Consider the following 23,345-nt stretch of genomic DNA (forward strand, 5'->3'; position numbering starts at 1 on the left):
TTCTGAAAAGTCATTAAGGAGTTATACAGGAGATAACAACAATGTTGGGATAACTCCAAAATGTGCAATTAAAACCATACACAACTCCAGTGTATTGAGAAATGGGTCGAGCGAAGAGACGGAGAATTGAATTACCATCTGACGCAGTTCCGTATGAGGCAAAGTAGCTGTAGAAAGTATTTACCCCGCTTCAGATTAGAGGAATCTCCATACTGTCTTGAATGTGCCACACATGGGTGAAAAACGTTAAAATATACGTTTAACGATGTTATCGGGCCGTATAATCTCGTTGAAGATATAAAAGAAGCTACAAGAATTGAACGGACCGCGACCGACGCTTGATATGAACATACTAGTATAAACCGGAGCCCTCCTCGCGGAGTAATATTTCACAGTGGTCCTGTGGGAATTCGGAGAAAGAGTGCAGGTAAACTAGAGCCCTGCTAGTTTGACCCCAATAGTCAGGGCTTATGCAGAACATCAAGGGTGCGACATGATTATCTATGGTAACCTGTATTTACTCTCTGTATGGTAGTACGAACCTTCCATTAGGTTAGACCTTATTTACACACAAGAATCTAGTAGCTTGCCCAATCAAGAACGCGGAAACTGCACTCTCCATCAGTGTTCAAACTATGCATAATATAGTGCAGCATTTCAAGATGGAATCAGTTTTCCCGTGGCAGATTTGTGGCCAGTGTACCGTGGAGAAAAAGCGAAACATAACAGATTTATAATCACTTCATCCTAATGAGGAAGCATCAGTTTGAACCAAAAGAATAGCTGCCGCCCATGGCGAGGCTTGAACGAAATAGGATAATTCTTCCACGCAAAATGAGATATAAACCTCATTTGGTCTGAAATTTTTACAATGAGAAACCAGGTAAGGTGGTACCGGGTTGAATTTTTGATCTAGAACTACTCCACATGATTAAAGCTTTTAACAGAATTCCTCCCAAAACTGACGGCACTTTGAAAGTTACAAGCATTCGTCAACATCAAGAATATCATAAAAGAAATATGAACTATGAACTATGAAACGTATATAAATAATGATTTACAGGATCTGTTACATCGAAATCAGATGGAAATATGTCCTTTCGTTTTTTTCATTGAAATTTCTACACCGAGCCATCGAGAGCATTACGGGGCCGACGAAATCCCCACATTCTCATCCCCCTCTTGTCACACTTGTATACCAATGCTCAAATATACCTTTGACAATCTCTCTTAAGTCTTTAGAAGTAAATAAGAATGATACGGAATAGGAGCGTGGTGTTTCTATTACTATATTTGGACCCCCATTTTTCGAAACATTATTTAGAGTCCCTTGGTTTCACATGGCTTCCACCGATTATTTTTAATCATCGATTGCGTTTTTAAAAAGAAAGCACTGCCCAAAAAAATACAATTTATTACCATTGTGTTAAAAAGTAGACATAAGTAAACATAAATAATGCCTTGCCTCATAAAAAGTAACCAAACAATATATGATTACTGAATATGGGGCTTTCCTACGGATTCTACACTTCCGAGACGAACGGTTACTGATATAGTTTCTTGCAAGTCGAAAGTAAAACCCCAAGGATGGTACAGCAATACAATGAATCAGAGATAGAATTCTTGCAGATAAGCGAAGCCCACATGCTGAGACTATTAGTTCACACGGATGAATTCTAGATAAGTTTTTCTATAATTGTGAATCGTATTTCATTTTGATTTTGAAGTTTGATCAAGCGGTATTTATTTTTATTTATTTGTTTACAAATACGAATTTGAAGCTTTCAATTTTCGATAACGTTGTAAGAATTATCAATCCTCAAGTGCTGATTTATTGAATTGGAGAGTCTAAGCCTAGAGGGTTTGAACAGTTTCAACATAAAGATCACTTTCCCTCTATATTACCATGGAGGGTTTAAAAAATGTCAAGGTGATTATAAATTTGATGTAGTTTAAAATGAAAAAATTGAATCGACATTGCATTCTTTGACTTATAACCAAATATAATGTTGCAACTTTACTCCTTAAAGATGAGCCGACCTTACAATTAAGTAATAAATACAAGATCTTCGGGTAATACCACTTGAGACTTTATGAGTTCTGTTCAGTCCTCTGTGAAACATCGGATCGCAGTACCTTTTTCTTTATCCTTCGTTATTATTGTTTGCTATTTGATTTTTAATAAGTCTTCATTACAAGATAAGTCCGCGATGGCGGAATTAGCACAAAGATACACTTAACAACCTACAACCGAAACCAGAATTCCGATCATGACATGAGATCAAGAAGTTGATGTTCAATCAACCGTAATTATCCTTCTACTGTTTGTAAAGTTGTTTTGAATAAAAATCGTTTTCAATCTCTTCTTACGCCGCAAGATTATTTAAGCCAAAATACAATATCTTTTTTAACCTACCGTGGGATTTTAGATTTTTTAGAGCGCAGAAGATTGTGAAAATTAAAAAGGGTAAAGATGAGTTTAAAGTCTTTCGAAAGAAAATAAAAAGCGCTACTAGGCGATGCAGCGTTAGTATTGATTGAATACTAGGAACACTGATGGCAAATCCCAGTTTTTTCACAAATATGGAGATCGCGGGGATTTGACCAAATATATAAGATAGCGATAGCCTCCACATCACAGCAAACACGAAATGACCAGTTTTCTGAAAGACGTTAATCACTAGGCACAAATTAAATTTTTCCAAGTAAATTTGAAAATTGATAACAGAAAAAACAGCAAGGTAGCGATAAAGAGATGCGAAAATTGAGTTAGGGGATACGAAAAGGGGAGTCAGAAGACGACATTTACACATGCAAAGATACGAGTTATACATATTTAAAGCTGTTATCCTACACCAAGCTTCACATAATAAGAATTCAAATCCTTGCTCAGGAAACTATAATTCGATGCAAACCTTTACAACCCCAAAATAGTTGCTAGTGACTTCAATGCAAATTTGTTACGGACGGATATTGCAGAAAATACTCGTATATTCCCACGGCCGAACGATGTACTTGCGAGCACCTTTTTCGTTTTCTTTAGCCTTTGTCCCGTTCATAAGCGGGGTCGGCTTGTTGTGATCGGTTTCGCCATTTGGTTCTATCAAATGCCTGATCTGGATGCAATCGCTAGATTTTCAAATCTCCATCAAGCGTATCAAGCCACCGTTGTTTTGCCCGGCCTTTTGGTCGCTTACCATCGACTTCGATGTTCAGACCAATCTTGAAGAGTCAATTTTCATTATCGCGAATTACGTGACCATATCATTGAAGACGCTTTTTTCGCAATTTTTCCACGATCGGTAAAACTCCATATCGATCGCGGATACCTCATTTCGGATGTGATCAAATCGTGTCACTAGTCCAACGTAACATCTTCGTCTTCATTATCGCAAGATGCCGTTCATTGTCTTTTATAGTTGGCCAACACTTAGAACCATAGAGATCGACAGGACGATTTCTTGGGGATCAGTCAACAAAAATTCAGTTTTATTCAAATTCATTCTGAGACCGTGTAGCATGAAGGGATCATTCTATTTTTGGGCAAGTTGTTTGAGGTCATTTTTCGAATCGTGGTACAGCAATTGAACCCAGCGTACGAGCTGGTGTGGCACACGGTCAAATGCTTTGTCTAGATCCAGAAATGCAATGTAAATAGGGCAATACAAATGCTTTCCGATAGAGAAAATTTTAATTGAAAGCAGACTTTACCATCGTTAGCAATGTGCTAGCCTTTCGCTGATCATCAGGCTGTCAATTGAATCAATAACTTCTGTGCTGAAACTATCTAAGGATCTCTTATCAAATTAGAAGTAAAGGGAAGCCTGGAGTTGGCAAAGGAGAAGCGCCATGTATTTATATGTACCTTGAATATCAGATATCGACACAATTATGAGCAAATTCGAAAAAGACGTATTAGAAATAAAGTATATGCGATTGACAAGATAATATACGACTTAAATAGATTGCTCTCGTCGCTCCATTATTCTAACGAGCTAAACTAACACGTTAAATATTATTATTTTACAAATTAAATTGCCCAAAATATGCATCATTTTTTAGGACTTGGCTTCTCGAATATGAAGTGACCAGAATATATGTTGTAGGGCATTTAACTTTTTATAAACAAAGGGGGTGGACATAACTGAAATATGTTCCACATTCACTTTCAAATCAACTGCCTTTATTAGACCGGATATGCTGCAGAAATAAAAGCAATTGAGTTCCGAGAATTGTAGAGCTATCCTGCTGACCAGACGGCAGATACACTGAGTAACCTGCGTGAGAATATCAAAAATGCTGTTTTCTCGAATGCTACACAGTTCATCGGCCACGCCCCGAAGAATCGTCATAAGATCTTCCTGATTGAGAAATCGTGGAAGCGGATCGATGAACGGAAGGGGTTGAAGGCTCTATTGATCACAGCGAGTGATAGCGACCGTGAGGCGCTCGAACTCCGATACCAAGCGAAATCACCAGAAGTTCGGCATAGCGTTTGCCGTGACAAAAGGAAATTTGTTAATACGTCAGTCAGGGAAGCGGAAGATGCCATAGAACACAATGCTTTCAGAAGTGTATAACGCATTACGAAATAGCTGTAAAGGGCGTTAATGATCGACTTCTCATCCACAATGAAGAACAACTGAAGAGGTGGAAAGAATATTTCACCACGATTCTTAACCGCATCACATTTGGTGAAGTTCCTCCTTTTATAGATGAAAAGGCTAGTCACCGTAACATGTAGATACGGACTATTCCTCCAAGCAGAACATAAATAATTTCGGCCATTAATCCGCTCAAACGGAGTAAATCCGCTGGCCTTGACGGTCTGGTCTGCCCGCAGAATTATTCACTGCTGCACCTGCAGTTATTGCTGATCTGCTACTTTCACTCGTACGGAAATCTTGGGAATCTGAGACCTTTCCCACACAGTGAAAAAAGGGGATGATTGTTAAGATTACAAAGAAAGGCACGGCCCACTATAACACTTCCCTAACACAAATCTGTAGCCGAAAAATCTGAAAATTATTAAAGTGGAAAGTTTTATGATGTAGGGCTGTTACGGAGCGGACGGCCTGTATTCGTCGAGGAAAATATGGATGCGAATATTTTAAAAATCTACATGCCAACGCATTTGTATTTGTTCACTCAAGATATGCCAAAACAGTGACACAAAACATAAAGCGCGAAAAAGACGCGTGTGGTGGCGTCCAATTGTCCGAAGCGACTCAAAACCTCTCCACAATCCTTGGACTGCTATATTATTAAAAACTTGCAGAATTAGGAAGGTCTCGATTAGTACTTTCCAAATGTGGTCTTAGTTTTGAAGCTGATTATGAAACGATCGGGGAGGGAGGGGGGGGTGGGGTGGTCATAAAGGAGTTATTTAAATTAAGGCGCCATTCTCAGAAACTAGAAAAATCTGAAAAAAAGTGATGATAATGCCTCTATATGAAATCTAGGCTTCATACCGATATCTGCTAAAATAAAGTTAATAATATTATATTAATATATTTTTTAAATTGACTACCAACCTCCCTTAAGTTCCCCCTAGGCCCGTAAAATTACATTAATATAGGCTTTAGTATGGAGCAGCCTACTGAAAAGTTTGTTCGAAATCCTACTATTATTAGAATAGTTAGTGTCTCAAAGTTGCCTCTTTTGCGTCAAATTTTTACTCCCTAAGAAATAAAATGTCAGTACCACATCGAGTTGAATATACATTCAACGTACACACGTATACACTACGGGGCAATGGAATTTTTGGCTATGTACACACGGAACTGTCATGTCCTCATCGTTCCTCAGGCAAGAAAACACAAAACCTTTTATAACTGAAGCGTCGAACTTGTGGTTTCTCGACTTGTGTGAGTTCTTAATATGATTATTACGATTTTTGAATTAAGGGGGTCATCCCGTGTGTCGGGTTGGAGAAATCGATTTTTTTAAACATGAATTGTATCTATTATATATATAGTGGAGAATATGTGGGCAAAGGGATTTTCCGATATTCCGAGTCGTTCAAAAATTACAGTGTTAAACAGGTGAGGAGTTTGCAGCCGCGGCTAGAATACTCGATGAGAAAGAGCATCGAATCTTTTTTTACCTGTTAGTTTTTTACCTGAGCCTTATAAATTCGAACACAGGTTTAAATATAAAAAGATGGAAAACCAATCAATTGTTTAAACTTATTTGCTGTTTGGAATAAAAAGGATAATCCAGTCTAGAGTGAGCACTCAAAGGCTTTCAAGCTATACTCCGTTATATTTTGTTGTAAGTATTGTGCTGCCTGTGTGTTCAGTGATTTTTTTAAATGGATCGTACGAAGGGTGATCCCTTTAACGTTCAACGTCATGCTCGCACTAAAAAACGAGTATTTCATCGGAATCGATACTTATCAGAGAAGAAAAAGGACTTCGCATCAACATCAGCAAAGAAACTTTTAGCAAGCATGAACATGGATGTTCCAATTGCAACAAGTTTTGTATATTGTATATTGGATTTTGCTGGAGTTTTCTCCGGTATTTCTGCAAATAATAAAATATACTTAGTAGTAAAAAAGGAATGCATAGGACATGTCGAGAAAAGAATGGGAACGCGGCTTAGAAATGCAAAGAAGAATCACAAAGGCATTGGTGGAAAAGGGGCAGGAAAACTTACTGATAAGGTTATTAACGACCTCACTACATTTTTTGAGTTAGCTATTCGTCAACACGCACATTCGATAGAAGGAATGAAGCAAGAAATTGGGGCAACTTTCTTCCATAAATGTTCTACAGACGAAAATCCTCAGCATGAAAATTGTCCAGCAGGCGAGGACAGTTGGTTCAAATGGCGCAAAGCGGAAGCTAAAGGAGAACTGGATAGTTTCCACCACGAGAAGGCACCTTTGACTGAAGAAGTTCAAACAGTCGTCAAACCAATCTACGAAGATTTGTCACGAGATGATCTGTTGAACAGATGTTTAGGAGCAGAGACCCGGAATAACAATGAGTCGTTAAATGCACTGATCTGGACTTTCGCTCCTAAACACCTTCATTCTGGAGCCAAGGTCGTAGAAATAGGCACTTTTCTGGCTGTAATTATTTTCAATGAAGGATTCAATGGCTTTCTCAAAATCCTAGTGACAATGGAATGTCAAGTTGGTCACATAAGTCAGGTTTATACCGACCGCCGTAATGAAGCGCGAATTTGGCGGTCCGAACGACGATTGACTGACCTCGCTAAAAGAGCCAGAATTGAAACCAGAGAGCAACAATCGGCCTTACAAGACATTTTGAAGAAACGGAGGGTGCTCTCTATGGACCAAGTATAGCAGATTAATGGTGAGTTAAAATTTTAATGTTGATAATCACATTTAAATTTTCAAATGAGTTTTTCTCGAAACTGCATCTTGAAAATCGGCTGCCACCATAGCTCAAAATCTATCCAACCAAATTCTTTGAAATTTTCACGACTTCTTTAATACATATTTCTACGGCCCGCAAACTAGGATAATTGCAATCGGACGGGTCGTTTTTTTTATTCATAAAAAAAGCCGTAAAAAAACACCAAAATCCAAAAAATTAAATTTAAAAGCCCACCAAAAATTTACCTTTTAATATTTTCTAATTATGCTAGTTTGCGGACTGTGGAATATTGTCCACATTAAAATGCCGTTGAGATTTTTTTCTTCAGATGAACACAGCGCCCTCCAGCGTGGCAGCAGAAAAACACCTTTTTTTTGAAGATGGGGGCATAAATTGACATCTACTACGTCTACGCCTGCCTTAATAAGGAACTCCAGACATCCCGGTTTTGCGCCGAGGTCCACCAATTCGATATCCCTAAAAGCTGTCTAGCGTCCTGACCCACGCCATCGCTCCATCTTAGGCAGGGTCTGCCTCGCCTGCTTTTTCTACCATAGATATTGCCCTTATAGACTTTCCGGGCTGGATCATCCTCATCCATACGGATTAAGTGACCCGCTCACCGTAACCTATTGAGCCGGATTTTATCCACAACCGGACGGTCATCGTATCGCTCATAGATTTCGTCATTGTGTAGGCTACGGAATCGTCCATCCTCATGTAGGATGCCAAAAATTCTTCGGAGGATTCTTCTCTCGAACGCGGCCAAGAGTTCGCAATTTTTCTTGCTAAGAACCCAAGTTTCCGAGGAATACATGAAGACTGGCAAGATCATCGTCTTGTACAGTAAGAGCTTTGACCCTATGGTGAGACGTTTCGAGCGGAACAGTCTTTGTAAGCTGAAATAGGATCTGTTGGCTGACAACAACCGTGCGCGGATTTCATCATCGTAGTTGTTATCGGTTGTGATTTTTGACCCTAGATAGGAGAAATTGTCAACGGTCTCAAAGTTGTATTCTCCTATCCTTATTCTTCTTAAATTGACACGTATTCCAAAACTAGCTATGATATGAAGCTGAAAAATTTCTATCTTTATCCAGTCCTTCAAAATAATTTTTCAAAAAAAGGCAAAAAAAAAAACGGCCTTCACACGCGATGACCCCCTTAAAGTTTTTTTTTGCTTTTCGCCCTCAGCAGGGGTTTTATTTTATCCTTTTTCATTGGTTTTCTTTGCTAATTTTGCTCACTTCAGAAAAGAATGTTCAAAAGATCGAATTAATAAAAACTAACGTAAAACTATTGATGAAGATTACCAAGTTGTATTTGTAAAATTAGGGACTGGTGGATATTACTCTTTCTAAAGAAGATGGTGTGCTAATTCCCGATATCATTGAATAATGATGATTGAGCACTTACTTATTAATCGGAAAAATATGATTCTTAAAAAAAACTGGACAATAATTAATTCTTGCGATTCAAGATTACAACTTGCTTCTCACTAAGTTTCCAGGCGGCTCAAATAAAAAACCCCTACAAACCCTAGTTCCAATGATAATAAAACTTATAGGACTCAAATAATTCCAGGGTGCAACCACTCTCTCGGAGGAGACTATATGCTGAAATGTACTTGTGAAAGGACATCAGAACACTAAATCCAATGGAATTCACCATAGATTAAAGTCAACAAGTCCCAAACTCCAAAAAACGAAATTCTGTTGTACATCCATCAACATCAAGCTCTAAAAACAATTCCCGGCAATGTTTACATATAGTGCGCCACCAGGTTGATTTTTCACAACATTCGCATCAAGTTTCGTGTTTCAGGTCTGTTGTTTCCAGGAGTGGTTAAGTCTGCCCGCCAGACAGGCGGGGAAGCACTGAAATAACTTCAATAAACTACATTTGATTACATTACCCGAAGGCAATTCGAGCTGTCATACTAATACTTCCAAACTTTGTTTAAATTTCATCGAAAACTTAGAAGCAGGAACTTCGATTACGCGGCCTTTCATATAAATTACTGTCTGGGATTTTTATCGTAATTTATAGGAACCAATTGACGAATGTTCTCAATTGTACTTTATCGGGGTTTTCCTACAAATGCCATTTTATTCGTAAAATCCGCTTTGAATTTAGAGGAAAAGATTACAACGTGGAAAACGGAGGCGTGGATTCACACACAGAATACAAGTCCAGCAACGTGAATTAATAAACAATGTATTCTCCATTGGCCATAAAAGAAACCGGAGAAGTATCTAAATATCTTACCTACACTGAACGGTACAATGCTCGTTCGATAAATATCCATTTGAATCGAAAATGCGCGAAAACAAGCCAAATAGGTACTGCATGCAACACCGTCTACACTTTATGAATAATTAGAATACAAACGACTTCACCACCGATACGTGTCCATCGAGCCGAGCCGAGCACTGTCAATAAGGGGAGGAGAGCCAAGTCACACTATGGGCTCGAGCCTTCCATCAATATGACTAGAATGAAGCATCCCAAATAGGTAACAATAAAAAACAGCAACTCTCTTTTTAAAATGCACTTCGTATGCGTAATGCGTAAGGCACATCTCGGACTCAGAATATTTAGAAGCGAAAACAGATTGTGTGCTTCCCAAAATAAAATTGCGATTGCGATTAGTTGGTGCTGGGGCCGTTGGGGCTCCGTGGAAATGCGGAATGCCTTATGTGTTATGTGTGTCTTCTATCGACGAATCAGCAGCACGCGAGACTAAACTCTAAAGGCCAAACACCGAGCAAACGGAAAAACGAGAAGCCAGTCACCGACCAACAGTGAGAAAAACCCGAAAATTTCATCGAGATGACTCACTCACTTGCAGCGGTAGTAGCGGCCGGCTATGAAGGCGGAATGCATCCGATGCACCGCACCGACCAGTCAATTAAAACTAAATCTCCTGAATTGCATTACTATCGGACGGGGTGCAATCGGAGACGAAGAATGGAAAGAAAGAGGTGGCGTGGCTCTAAGAGTGCTGATAAGCGAGGCAAAGCCACTTCTGTGGAAGTTGGGTCAATTGTTATCAAAGAGCGGGTTTTTGATAACACGCGACCACAATGCGAGTACATTGTCGCCTCGGCTTTTTATCGTAGCCATAACATGTTCTGCAGTGAACTCTTGGCGGATTGAAGGAAAGAAACAATACTTTTGCGATAACAATAATAACAGAACAGAAAATGAAAATAGTACGAATAGGGGAAGTGGAGGTCAAGTGGTGAGGCTTTCATAGCCAACGGGAGTGGGGCAAGAGGTTGCAAGGTTTGATGTGTGGCAAAGTGCCTCTCCTCGAGGAGTCTATCACACTGCTTTGTACGCTTCTGAAACAATGTATCAAAAACTGGTGTTAGGGACCATTCAGATGGAAACTCTAGGTTTGATGACTTGCTTATCCGGAAATGAATCAACGCATTAGCAAATATTCATGGCTAAGTATTATCAATATTGTATCCGTTAGCTATGTGGAAATTTGCTGATGAATATGTATTGAATGATGTGCATTTCTGAAGAGATAGAGGAAGTATCATATACGTCTCGATACGGTTTTAAACCACTTTCTGATTGTATTGAGAAATTCAGTAGAAATGGCTATAAAAAACCTTTTAGAATAAACTTTTTTCAGCTGTCTTGGACTGTTATTAACTCCCGTAACTTTGTATGAAATTGTTAGTACTCTATATAGTTCACAAGCGGTTTTATTCATTCATGAAACATTCTCATTCATAATAGTTTACAACGGTCTACTACAGGGAAGAGTTATTCCGCTATGCTAAATCCTACCTGATCTCCTTTAGTGGCAGGTCTCGCGATAGGCTGACCAAGAAAACGCATTTAATGTTGTTAAAAATAAAAATGAGCCTCGGGAAAATGCTAGGACGTTTACCTCAGTCGACGCGACAGAACGGGCCCCGGTCGGGAAATGGGCAAGGATGCTTGATGCATGGACGTATGTAAATTAGTGTGAGCAAAACAAATACGGATCTGCACGCTAAATATTGGCACCCTCACTGGAAAGACGGAGTAACTCGGCGGTCAAAGGGTAGTATAGGTCCCAGGGCGAAACGTGGATTGGTACCCACGATGGAGCATAAAACCTGGGAACGCCTACTGAACCAACACCAACAGCTCTACTACCAAATCCTATCTCCACCTCCACGTGGTGATCGCTGCCATTTCTTTCTTCATGAAAAATTGCAGACGGAGAAGGATAAAGGCGAGTCTCCCGCGCCTAAAAACGGAAGAAAATGTATATATAGACTCGGACTCGGACCACTATCTCGTTGGTATAGTGGTCCGAGCTCGAATCACGGCACCACCTACAATCCCCTCTGACAATCAAAGAACGCGGACACGCGCAGAGACTAATTACGAACTCCGTCGAGCGGAGAAGCGACTTCACAGACGGAAAAGGGAAGCCTGGGAGAACCAACAAGTCTGTGAACTAGAAAAGTACGAGGAGCAACCGCACCAGACGCGGAAATTTTACCAACACGTCAGCAGGACTACCGAGACAAAGAGGGGTTGGGGTTGAGTATTTTGATGAACTGTTCAACAACCAAAATATCGGCGAGTTGGAGGTCCCGCCAACTGAAGACGACGGACAAATGCTGCCACCACCAAGCATAGAAGAAACAGTCCGTGCAATTCATCGGCTTAAAAACTATAAGTCGCCAGCCGAATTGCTTAAATATGGAGGCAACTAATTACACCAAGTAATTTATCAACTAATGCTCAAAGTATGGGACAGCGAATCAATACCTGACGACTGGCAACAAGGCATTACCTGTCTCTAGATAGAAAGGGGGATATCACACAGTGCAGCAATTATAGAGGTATCCCGTTGTTGAATACCATCTATAAGATATTCTCCTCCATCTTGCTAGGCCGGATAGCCCCATACGACCAGAACATCATTGACCCATACCAAAGAGGCTTCACTCCAGGCAAATCAGCAACAGATCAGATTTTCTCTCTGCGGCAAGCGATGGAAAAACTGTTGGAATATGGACATCAGTTGCACCATCTTTTCATTGACTTTAAAGCCGCCTATGACAGCATAGACAGGGTAAAACTGTACACGGCCATGAGAGAATTCGGTATCCCAACGAAATTCATAAGACTGACTAGGCTGACCTTGACCAATGTGCGAGGTCAGAAAATATCCCACCACTCTCGAGACCATTCAACATCAACAACGGTCTAAGGCAAGGGGATGCCCTATCATGCGTCTTCTTCAACCTGGCCCTGGAGAAAGTGATTCGCGATGCCGATGTAAATGCGAGAGGCACCATCCTCTTTAAGTCCACTCAACTACTGGCCTACGCTGAGGATATCGACATCATGTGAAAAACAACCTGAGATGTACAGTCTACCTTCATCCAGATCGAACAGGCGACGCGAGATCTTGGGCTGCACATCAATGAACGCAAGACAAAGTAAATGGTGGCAACGTCAGCATCGAAAACCAACCAACCAACAACATCAAACCCCACTGCTCAAACGGGAAGAATAAAGATAGGAGAATACAACTTAGAGATCGTTGATAATTTTTCCTATCTAAGGTCGAAAATCACAACCGATAACAGTTACGATGACGAAATTCGCGGACGGTTGTTGGCAGCCAACAGAGCCTATGATCTTGCCAGTCCTTATGTACTCCTCGGAGACTTGGCTTTTTAGGAAAAAAACTGCGAACTCTTGGCCGCGTTCGAGAGAAGAATCCTCTGAAGAATGTTCTCCCTATATGAGGATGGACGATTCCGTAGCCTAACCACGACCATGGTTGTGGATAAAATCCGGTTGCGGTGGGCGGGTCACTTAATCCGTATGGATGAGGATGATCCAGCCCGGAAAGTCTATAAGGGCAATATCTATGGTAGAAAAAGAAGACGAGGCAGACCATGCCTGAGATGGAGCAATGGCGTAGGTCAGGACGCCAGACAGCTTTTAGGGATATCGAATTGGTGGACCTCGGCGCAAAACCGGCGTGTCTGGAGTTCCTTATTAAGGCAGGCCTAGACTGGATACCGGTTGTGGCGCCGTTGATGATGATGATGAACTTTGTATGAAATTGTTAGTACTATATATAAATTATCGTTCACAAGGGGTTTTATTCATTCATGAAACATTCTCATTCATAATAGTTTACTACAGTCTACAGCCTTGATATTTTCTGCCGCATACAATTTTACGACGAGCTATCTGGCGGCCACTTATAGAAAACTTCGGACCAATTAGCATAAAATCATTCTTGCTGAGATCTTTGGATACTGGTTGAGCGACACATTCTCCGGCATGCACTAAGGCGTACCTGTTGAAAAGTCCAGGAAGTCTGCCATTCTTTCCTTAGTTTCTAAGATAGAGGATGCAACTAACCGCAAAATTACTGGTTAATGAAGTATGTTAATCGCTTCCAAAGAACAGAAGCAATAGAAGGCTACCTCCAAGGAATTAAGTTATCGCCACTTTTGTGAAGTATGCTGATCAATTCATAGTTATGTGAACTAGAAAACCTGCCAATATACGCCCAAGCATATGCTCTTGGATATATATATTCAGAGCACTGCAATAAGAGCAGCTCATGGATTAATTCGCTTCATTCATCATTTAGAGGTTATTTTCTGGTCGTACACAACAAGGTGTTGCTGAAATCAGGCTCGAAAGAATCATCCATTGATGGTCGTTTGGGTGTTTCGGTAGTGCCTACTTGTAGCAACGAAGAGCTTCGCTTAATACGAATTCTCACCCAGTGAGATTTCACCTCTCGGGAAGAAATAGCAAACCGCCGTAACAGTTAGAGTTATTCCCATGTGCTAAATCCTATCTGATCTCTCTTGGTGTCAGACCTGATGGCAGGCCGACCAAGAAAACGCATTAAATGTCGTTAAAAACAAAGATGATCGTGTTGAGATACCCAAAGCCTCGGGAAAATGCAAGAGCGTTTACCTCAGTCGACGCGTTAGAACGGGCCCCGGTCGGGAAATGGGCAAGGAGTTTTGACGCATGAATGTATGTAAATTAGTGCGAGCAAAACAAATACGCGTGGCACCCTCACTGGAAAGACGGAGGAACTCGCAACTGTTCTTGGAAAAAGTCGCATTAATATTTGTGCTCTATAATGAAGTCGATGGTGTGCTGCTAAAAGCTGCGACATAAAAAGCGAACGCGGTAAAAATGACTATAAAATTCTCTATTTTGGTAGCCCACACACTCAGTATAATGTTGGCACTGCCATTTGAGGATCGCACTATTCACTTCACTTCATCGTGTACGCAAAACAGGCAGGCCGACCTGATGCCGTCTAGCAACTTCTCGATGAAAAGACCTGTAACTGCTCAGGACTACATCATCATTGCCGGATGACAAGGCATAAGGCAACAGGTGCCATGGGGGAAATGGGTTTAGAGCACGCAATGAGGGTGGCGAGCGTATAGTCGATTTAACCCATCAAACGATTGTCTCATCTTCCTTCATTTTATAGTAGGAACAGTAAAACGCAAATCGACTATATCCTCATAAGACGCCGATATTTTCTCACCGTCACTGCATGCAAAGCCGTTCCCTATGAGAGCATCGCATCTCAACATTGGCCGTTGATTGCCGTTTTGCGAATCAAGTCACCGATAAAACAGCGTGAGGAACATACTAGCCCGCCGCACATTAAATGGTGACAATTTGATGAGAAAAAAGAAGATATGATCTCATTTATGTGATTACCAACCATTATCAAATCGGAAGAATCGTGGAATCAAGTTAAAGGCACGATCCACAAAACGGTCTATGCAAAGTCACCAAACCAGGTAATCTGTTCATCAACCGAGATACTTGAATATTGACTATTGGAAGGATGAAGTTGAAATGAAGGTTCGTGAACGCCTCTAACACAAGTTTCTCAACGATAAAATGCTGGCCAACTGGCAAATTTATAAGAATGCCAACCGGGAAGCAAAGAAAGTTATCGCTGTTACCCGAGCAGTCCAACACAAACATCTTTACGATAAACTGGACACTCAGAATGGCGAGAGAGATCTTTACAAAAAACAGACACAGGATATCGAACGGTAGTTTACTTACTGACTGACGAACCGCGACAGATAGATAGCGAGAATATTTCGGGCAGATTTCAACAGAACAATTTATTTATCCTCCACTTTCACAATCATTGCCGACATTTGCAACAATTCCACCTGTCAACGCGACCGAAATCGAGGAAGTAGTAACGAATGAAACCGGGGAAAGCAACAGGACCTGATGACATCGCATCTGAGCCTTGGAAAGCGAAGAGCTGGGACCCAATGCTGTGGTTGTTCAGTCGGGTTATTTAGAAAGGTAGAGCACCATCTAACTAGCAAGAAGGCACCACAGTACCAATATGGAAATAGAAAGGTAGTCTAGCAGAATGTTCAAATTACCATCCGATCCGGTTGCTGTCTTATACAACCGAGATTTTTGGACGCATTCTTGACAAGCATATTCGCCAAATCGATTAAATAACGGTGAATCAAGCTGGATTTGTTAAGAACTGCGGAACTACTGACGCTATACACGCTGCACGGTCCCAGAAGAACTCCTGTGCTGGGTTAAATTGTTCTACCACGATCCGAAAAGTAAAGTTTGAAATGTGGCGGCTGTATCAAACCCTCTTCGTGTCTTTGTCAGTGGCACCGTCACATGAGACATCCAACGTCCAACGGCTGAATAAAACTGAATTTTTGTCGACCGGCCCCCATTAAACAGGCACTATCAATGTCAGTGGCAGTGCCCAGAACTGAGCGATTTATCTCAGGTGAATACTATCAGCCAATAGAGAACTGCGTTATGAAATTGCTTTGCGCATTAGCGCAACCTAGATTATGTGCCGTTTCACAACTGGTGTTCTTTGTGATCAATGTATCAAGGAACATTTCAAATCTGAAATTTACCTCTATTTACCCTCCATGGTTCTGAGTGGTGGGCGACAATAAAAGACAATGAACAGCGTCTCGCGGTAATGGAGATGAAAATGTTACGTTGTGCCAGTGGAATAACACGCCACGATCACATCTGAAACGAGGATATTCGAGTTGCGAGAGAGGTGTCTTCGATGGTATGGTCATGTAATTCACACTCATGAGAATTCACTGGCCAAGATTAGTTTGAGCATCGAAGTAAACGACAGAAGGCTGGCCGAAACAACGGTGGCTTGATGGGTGGCAACCTAAAGAGCAGGCACAATATCAACTTCACCGAATATAACACTATCAAGAATGACCCGAACTGCGACGCTGGTATTTTAGTCACGATAGACTATGATTTTGAGGAAGCCATCATCGAGAATCTGCTCCCTTGCTCGTTGTTGCGACAATAGTTAAAAGCACTGATAGTCGACGAATTTTGATAGCCTTCTTCCATATAAAATTTAAATCCCTAGCTGAAGAACTGGGTCAAGAGTCTCGGGAAATCTCCAGTTAAAATCCCCCCGGTATTGACTTCAACTAAAGGCACACTTACTGAGGCGATACCGCAGTTAATGACACTGATCAGAATTAGCACCAAAGCTTAATTTGAAAAAAATATCTACCTCCTTTAACTTATCTGCCAAAGCTGTCAAATCTGATGAAGCTATTTTTTTTGCCCAATGATTTAATTAATACTACAATACGCAGGAATATTAAGCTTATCAAAGCTAACGATTTTCAATACAACTTCCTCCTCCTCAATACAACTTACTTCACCATGTGTAATATAATATACACAAGGTCAGACAAATTTGATATAAAAATCTCAAATTAAACTTTCATAAAAAAAGGAAATACAGTTAATCCTGGTTATAAAGCATTGTTTGGATTAATTATCTGAGTATAATAATCGGAGAAATGGCTAAGTTCCGCAACAGAACATTCACCCGCATTTGCGTTTTTTTATTTTGAAGATAAAGAATGAAATCAAAATAAAAAAATGTATCCGGTTGTTGGTTATATTTTATGTTGGAAATGCCCTTTTTAAGAATGAAAAGAGGAACGAAGACGGCTACGGTTTCGTAGCAGGGCGGAGACAACTCATCAGACGCCTCACATTTGCCTTGGGAGCAGCGTGACCAAAGCGACTCGCAGGTGTTATACGCTCCCTGCATTTACGCACAGAGTGTTGGACTCCCGCAAAGGAACGCCGTCGGACTACCAACTAAACACCTCCCTATCTTCAGAGAACTAACCTGGAATCGTTTGTCATATTACTTCGGGCTAGCCCACGAACTCTCCCGTCTTGCGGAGCCCTCAAATCAGGAAATTCCTTTCACTAAGGAGAGGGGGAAGAGGAAGAAGGGAACTATTAGCTCAAGGAACACCTTGCCATCCGAACCCTTCACTGGTCGAGCTCCACTTTGCAACGAAAAGAACTCGAACATAATGCGCAACACGACTCCACCTGTCAGCTCCCCTCAGCACCTCCTCGATGATGTTTTCTGGAGAGAGACTGCTGACGAACCCCATCTCCCCTTTCACAAGAAAAAAGGTGTCGTCCACAACTCTATTGCAAAACACACAATCAGGAGATCGTGCCTCTCCAATCTTGTGCAGGTAAGACTAAAAGCTTCCATGCCCACTTAGGAGCTGGGTAAGGAAATAGTCAGTTTCACCATGCTTTCGATTCAGCTATGCACCTAAGTTGCCAATGAACTTCGCAGTCCATCTGCTTCTACTTTCATTTTACCAAGAGAATTACCACTCATCTAATGTACGTTGCCGTTTGTCACGAGCAGCCACTTCCTTTGGCTCTTCTCCCTCGCGCTTGTATATGGCTTTAAGTTCCTTAGCAAAAAGGTCAACGGAGATCACTCCCGCGATCACCATCACGGCCAACTCAGGGACAGTGCGTTATGTAGACCCCACCCGTAAAGCTTGCCGTCTCTGTACTTGCGCGAGATGTTTACTCTGCGCCGTAGAGCAGGACAGACTACACTGAACTGACGTCCATTAGCCGACTTAAGGACCAAACTCCAGCTGCAGTCTTGTTCACTGATGCTTTGATTTGCCCGAAAAAGCTTATCTTTGAGTGATTTTGATTCGATTATCTACTCGGCGGCCGACATGGGACGCAGTGTCGGAATTTCGTTTTTAGTCAAGATGACAAATTTGGTTTTTTTCCAGTGCAGTTGAAGCGCTGCGACATCATCTGCGTGGCCGCCCAGGTGCGACTCTTCTGGCATATCGAATCTAAGCAGACTATCATAGGAAGCGTTCTAGAGGTCCGACCCTAGTATGGATTCCTGCGCTACCTCCGACTTGACCTCCATCCTTCTCTGACCCTCTAGCGTCTCATACAGCAGAGAGGGGTTCCTCAGATAATCCCCCAATATCCGTAAGAGATAGTTCGGCAGGTTGAAATTACTGTCTAGTGTGCCTAAAATGCCTTCATTTTACGGAATTAAAGGCATTTCTGACGTCAAGCGTTGCGGGAAGTACCGCCCGCACCGTCCACGACGTGTATGACAGCATACACTGTGTATTTCCTACTTTAAAGCCGAACTACCATGGGGATAAGTCTCCGGCAGCACGTAACACTTTAGCGAGTCTACTTCTGATAAGATTTTGGAGCACTTTCCCCGTAGTGTCAAGCATACATAATGGGCGATATGAAAATGACAACCCAGGGTCCCTTTTTCCTTTGCTGATCAACGCAAGCTTCGCCAAGAAGGGAAAATGTCCTCTTCCAGACAAACGTTCAATGCGCCTGGCAATAGTCGAGGTTGGAGCACCAGTTTGCATATCTCTGCTGGGATACCATCGAGTCCCGGCGTCTTTTCGTTTTTCATAGAGAGGACCGCCTTTTTCAAGTCTTTTATAGAGAAAAGTGGGCAGTCCTCGGGGCTCTCCACGCCGCCATCATCATCCTGTACGGGGTGCGCCGGGAATAGTACCCGTACATTGCAGTCCATTTGCTCGGCCTTGTTAACAGGGATTTCACAAAGTCTCGATTTTTCAGGTTACCAGTTTGTGACCGAGTCCCCACGGATAACCATTCACTTCGTCGACCAGGTCGTGCCAGCAGCAAGCTTTGCTTCTGTTTATTGCGGTGTAGTGTCTACTTTTGACTGATCTTTAGGGTACATGCCTGTCTGGTCGTTTAGACGTTGTGACGGCGGAATTTGTGGCATTGCTGCGGGAGTTCCACGAATACATATAAGGCTTGCCACGTCTCGATACCCTCCCGAGCATGGATGCTCCGCAGGCCGTCGTTATCAAGCTCATAACTGCCAGATGTAAACTGTAGCGCTACCACTCCCAGAAGAACCCTTCAGCAACCCAACCAGCTTTACGAGTTTCGACAACCTCCTAGTGTTCATCTTCACGACGTTCCAGGCGCAGAAAGAGCGCCGGAATGGCGCACACCGAGAGTTTGTGTCAACCACTTCGAAGGCAATGTATTGATGGTCGCTTCAAGTCTTCCGGAACTCGCCACCCGTCTACCGCCGGCACCAGTTACTCCGACGAAAAGATTACACCGGGAACGTTTCCCTGGTAACCTGGAGGCCAGAACGTTGGGATTCCGGCCTGTCCTGTTCTGGCCGCTATTTCCATAATTCCTTTTCCGGTGGAGTCTGGATGAGGCATGCCCTTTCCAAGTGCTCTGGTGTTGAAGTCACCCCAACCAGGATCCGAACCTCTGTGCCAAAGATTGGGTCTTCCAGAGCATCCAGCCTGCGTCGAAAGTCCGGAAATGTCTCAATTAATGTTAGATAGACACTTTCGTTAACCAAAGGGCTCTGGATTAGGAAAGAGAGGAAAGTAGAGTTGGGTAAACTCTCTCTATCTGCATTAATGGAAAGAGCATCTAAGGCGTCGAGCAACTTGATTTCTGCCGACGATGGCACTGAACTGGATGTTTCTCGACATATTAACATTCACTTCCGTTGCCCAGTCTAAAATCTGGAAATGCAGCTACCTCAACACCAAGATCAAGTTGAGATTGTTCTGCGCTAGGGTTCCTTCTGTGTTGCTATATGGGAGTAGCACGTGGGAAAGGAACTTTACTGTTATCCAAAAGCTCCAAGCCTTTGTTAACAGCTATCTGCGTCATATCATCGAAGAACGCTGCCCTGGCACTATCTCGGTCGCCGCACAAGCCTGGCACACATAGGCACTTTGATTGGCTGCCCCAAGGACACTTGGCGCAAAACAGTAGATGAAGAGTGCGAGTGTCTCGGAAAGTCGTGGGGGGAACTGAAGCGCATTTCATGTAGCGTGAAAGTCGGGCATAGGTATGATTGACGAGATATACTCCGCTAAGTGGGAATGACAACCATGTATACACTGCTAATACTGCTCCTTAAAGACAGTATACTATATTAAACCTAATTTGAAAAAATATGATTTACTTATTGATAATCTTTAATAATTAAGTAAAATATAATCATCCTTCGCCTCAAAATGACAATGAACATGAAAAAATGCGTTTTTCCAATCGCTCTCAGACTTATTCGGTAGCGTATGTGTACACATGGAAGCTCCAATAAGCGGTAATGTGCAAGGCTTGTTTATTTAGGATCAGGGCAATATTTATATCAGCAATATCTATTTATATCAGTATATCTTGGTTTTGGAAACACAAGAACGAATATTTTCAATTTTCAGGCATGCACAATGCAAATCAACGTGCCTCACATAAGAAAAATACAAAATCTGTTATAGCCGAATCGTCAACTTTTGGTTTCCTGGCTTGATTTATCCAGAGTTGATATTGACTCATGAAACGTCCTCATTAATGACCAGCGAAATATAAATCTACCACAGAAGGAAACCACATCGAATTTCGGAAATGGGATTATATCTATCTTTTGTAAAAGGGAATTTTCAAAAGCCGACAATTATTTTTCACTGTTGATTAGGGGGATGTAAAGTGAACCATAATAATACGAAAAAAAAGGTTTTACGATACCCCACTTGGTTTGCGAGATATCGAATGCTGACATTTTGGAGTCTATCAAAACCCGTCAACAATTGCGGCGCGACGAAAATCGTAATCGTGCCGCTGAAAATTTACTGGTTGTGGATCTAATCCATTTATTATATCAACTAATTCGAATCAAAGCATTCTCCGACTTCCCCTACTACAACAAATGGGTGACTAACCGTTTGACATTGTCGGTCCATCGAATTCATCTTGATCGAGCTCCTGTGCAAGGTCGCCAAGGTCTATACCGCCACCGCCGCCGCCCCCTCCACCGCCACCACCACCGCCTCCATCCTCCGATCCCGTTGATGGCGAGCCCAGTTTGTCTTTTTGAATGACGATTGCGCCTCCCATTCTGATTAATTCCGCCATCACGCACTCCTTTTTCTTCCTATCGCTCGGGCACTACCCTGCAACGGCAGCCGCGGACAAACGGATCGGCTCGAGCAAGCAGCACCGCTTTCGTAAACACGCAGGTGGAGTGGACCAAATATGCGTTGACGACGTACTTTCCCGGCCGAGACACCGATTAGAAAATTTTCACAACTGGCAGAGAGACTACTCGTAATACTATGAATCACAACGTTAGCACTTCTCGCACTCCACCGTGAAAATCCCGACCAAGTCAGAATGACCGAGCGAGCAGGGAACGGCTGCAGCAGCACCAAGTCATCCCCAGGATGTCGACAAGTTGGGCGCAAAGCGTGAAAAACGAAACCCACGGGCACTTGTTCACGGTCTTCACTCCACGGTTGCACAGTCCAGCGTAAATACCACCTTTGTCAGTTCGTATTATTATTGTCTTTTCGCATCCGTCAGATACGCCTACGAGGGGCGCGTTTCCCCCCTGTGACAGTAATCAGCATTCAGGCGGACCCCCCTCGAGACAAACTTCCGGACTGGATCAAGACGATAATGACGACGGCGAGCAACTTTGCACTTTTCGTTTCACGAATTCTCTGAAAATCTGACCGTTTTCAATTAGTACGCTTTGCAGAATCTACGGTAAACATTCTCAATGTACGAAGTCCGGTGTCTCACGGCGGAAATAATACAGACTGTGAGGGAGTTTTGCGTTTTTCTCAAGACAATTCTCGTTTCGCCGCACTACCTCCACACCAAGTACTCCACCGTGCACTTGAATGGGAAGAAAAAAAGCTTTTATTGACGTTTCAGATTTTACGGATGAATCGTCTACGCGCAGTCTGCACGGGAGGTGTGTGTGCAGCGCGAGGTGTCTTTTTTCACGGCGGATGGCTGGGCGCGGCAGATTTTTGAATTGTTTTTTGGTAAGTCGGAATCAGTTTAGTTTTAATGATACTTAATTAATTTAGTTTTATGGATAATTTGACCAATGTGATCAGTTTTTTTTTGTTCATTTTTCCGATTTGTAAAGTCTCAAAATATTTACCCATTTTTCCCAAACTGAAGCCCAAAAATTGTCGTTCTAATCGTTTTTGAAACGGATTAAATAAAGATTAATAATGATATTCTTAAGACGATTATAACAAGCGTTAGATACACTATTCTTATATGTTTCAAAGCAATCAAATATTTTCTACCAAACCAAAAAAAGGGACTGGTTGATGTTTTGAGGATTTTTGCTAGCCAGTTGTGCAAAAAAAAAGAAAAAAAAAAATTGAAAAGAATTTTTGTTCTTGGCTAAAATTTTTTATTGGAGTTATACAAACACTGTATATTGAGAAACAATTATTCTATATACTGTATTTCTTGATTTCTCGCAAAGAAACAAAAGTATGAAAATTTTCGTATTTCACGCTCCGGAAAAATACAAGTTGGTCGTATGCAACCTTTGGTTATTGTACAAGAACGAATATTTTGATTTTATAATATTTTAAGTTACCATAAGCAAGTCCTCACTCATTAGAGTGGTTCTTTTCTCCAACTTGAGGGATAATTCCAAAGTTCCAGGCTAGGTAGTTTCGAGAAGATGGCAAGACTCTGAGGAAAATTAAAAACAAAACTAGATAGAACTCATTAGCCAGAAAATACCGCACCCCACACATTCAAAATCCTACA

At 41.8% G+C, this 23,345-nt stretch overlaps 1 protein-coding gene across 5 annotated transcripts in view; it reads right to left on the minus strand.

Annotated features, from left to right (window-relative positions):
- Positions 1-22,717, minus strand: part of LOC119653896 (ras GTPase-activating protein 1) — a 37,086-nt gene extending 14,369 nt beyond the window's left edge. For 2 of the 5 annotated variants that reach the window (XR_005249775.1, XM_038059026.1), the window contains exon 1: positions 21,485-22,716. Coding sequence is in view for 4 of the 5 variants with exons in the window: in XM_038059026.1 (XP_037914954.1) it covers positions 21,485-21,677 (193 nt within the window). In the remaining variant the exon portion in view is untranslated. Of the gene's footprint in view, positions 1-9,617; positions 10,229-21,484 lie in introns of those variants that run through there. The other 3 variants (XM_038059027.1, XM_038059029.1, XM_038059030.1) reach the window with 3 other exon arrangements.
- Between the last annotated feature and the right edge of the window lie 628 nt (positions 22,718-23,345).

The sequence above is a fragment of the Hermetia illucens genome, chromosome 4, assembly GCF_905115235.1.
Source record: "Hermetia illucens chromosome 4, iHerIll2.2.curated.20191125, whole genome shotgun sequence".
Lineage (NCBI taxonomy): Eukaryota > Metazoa > Arthropoda > Insecta > Diptera > Stratiomyidae > Hermetia > Hermetia illucens.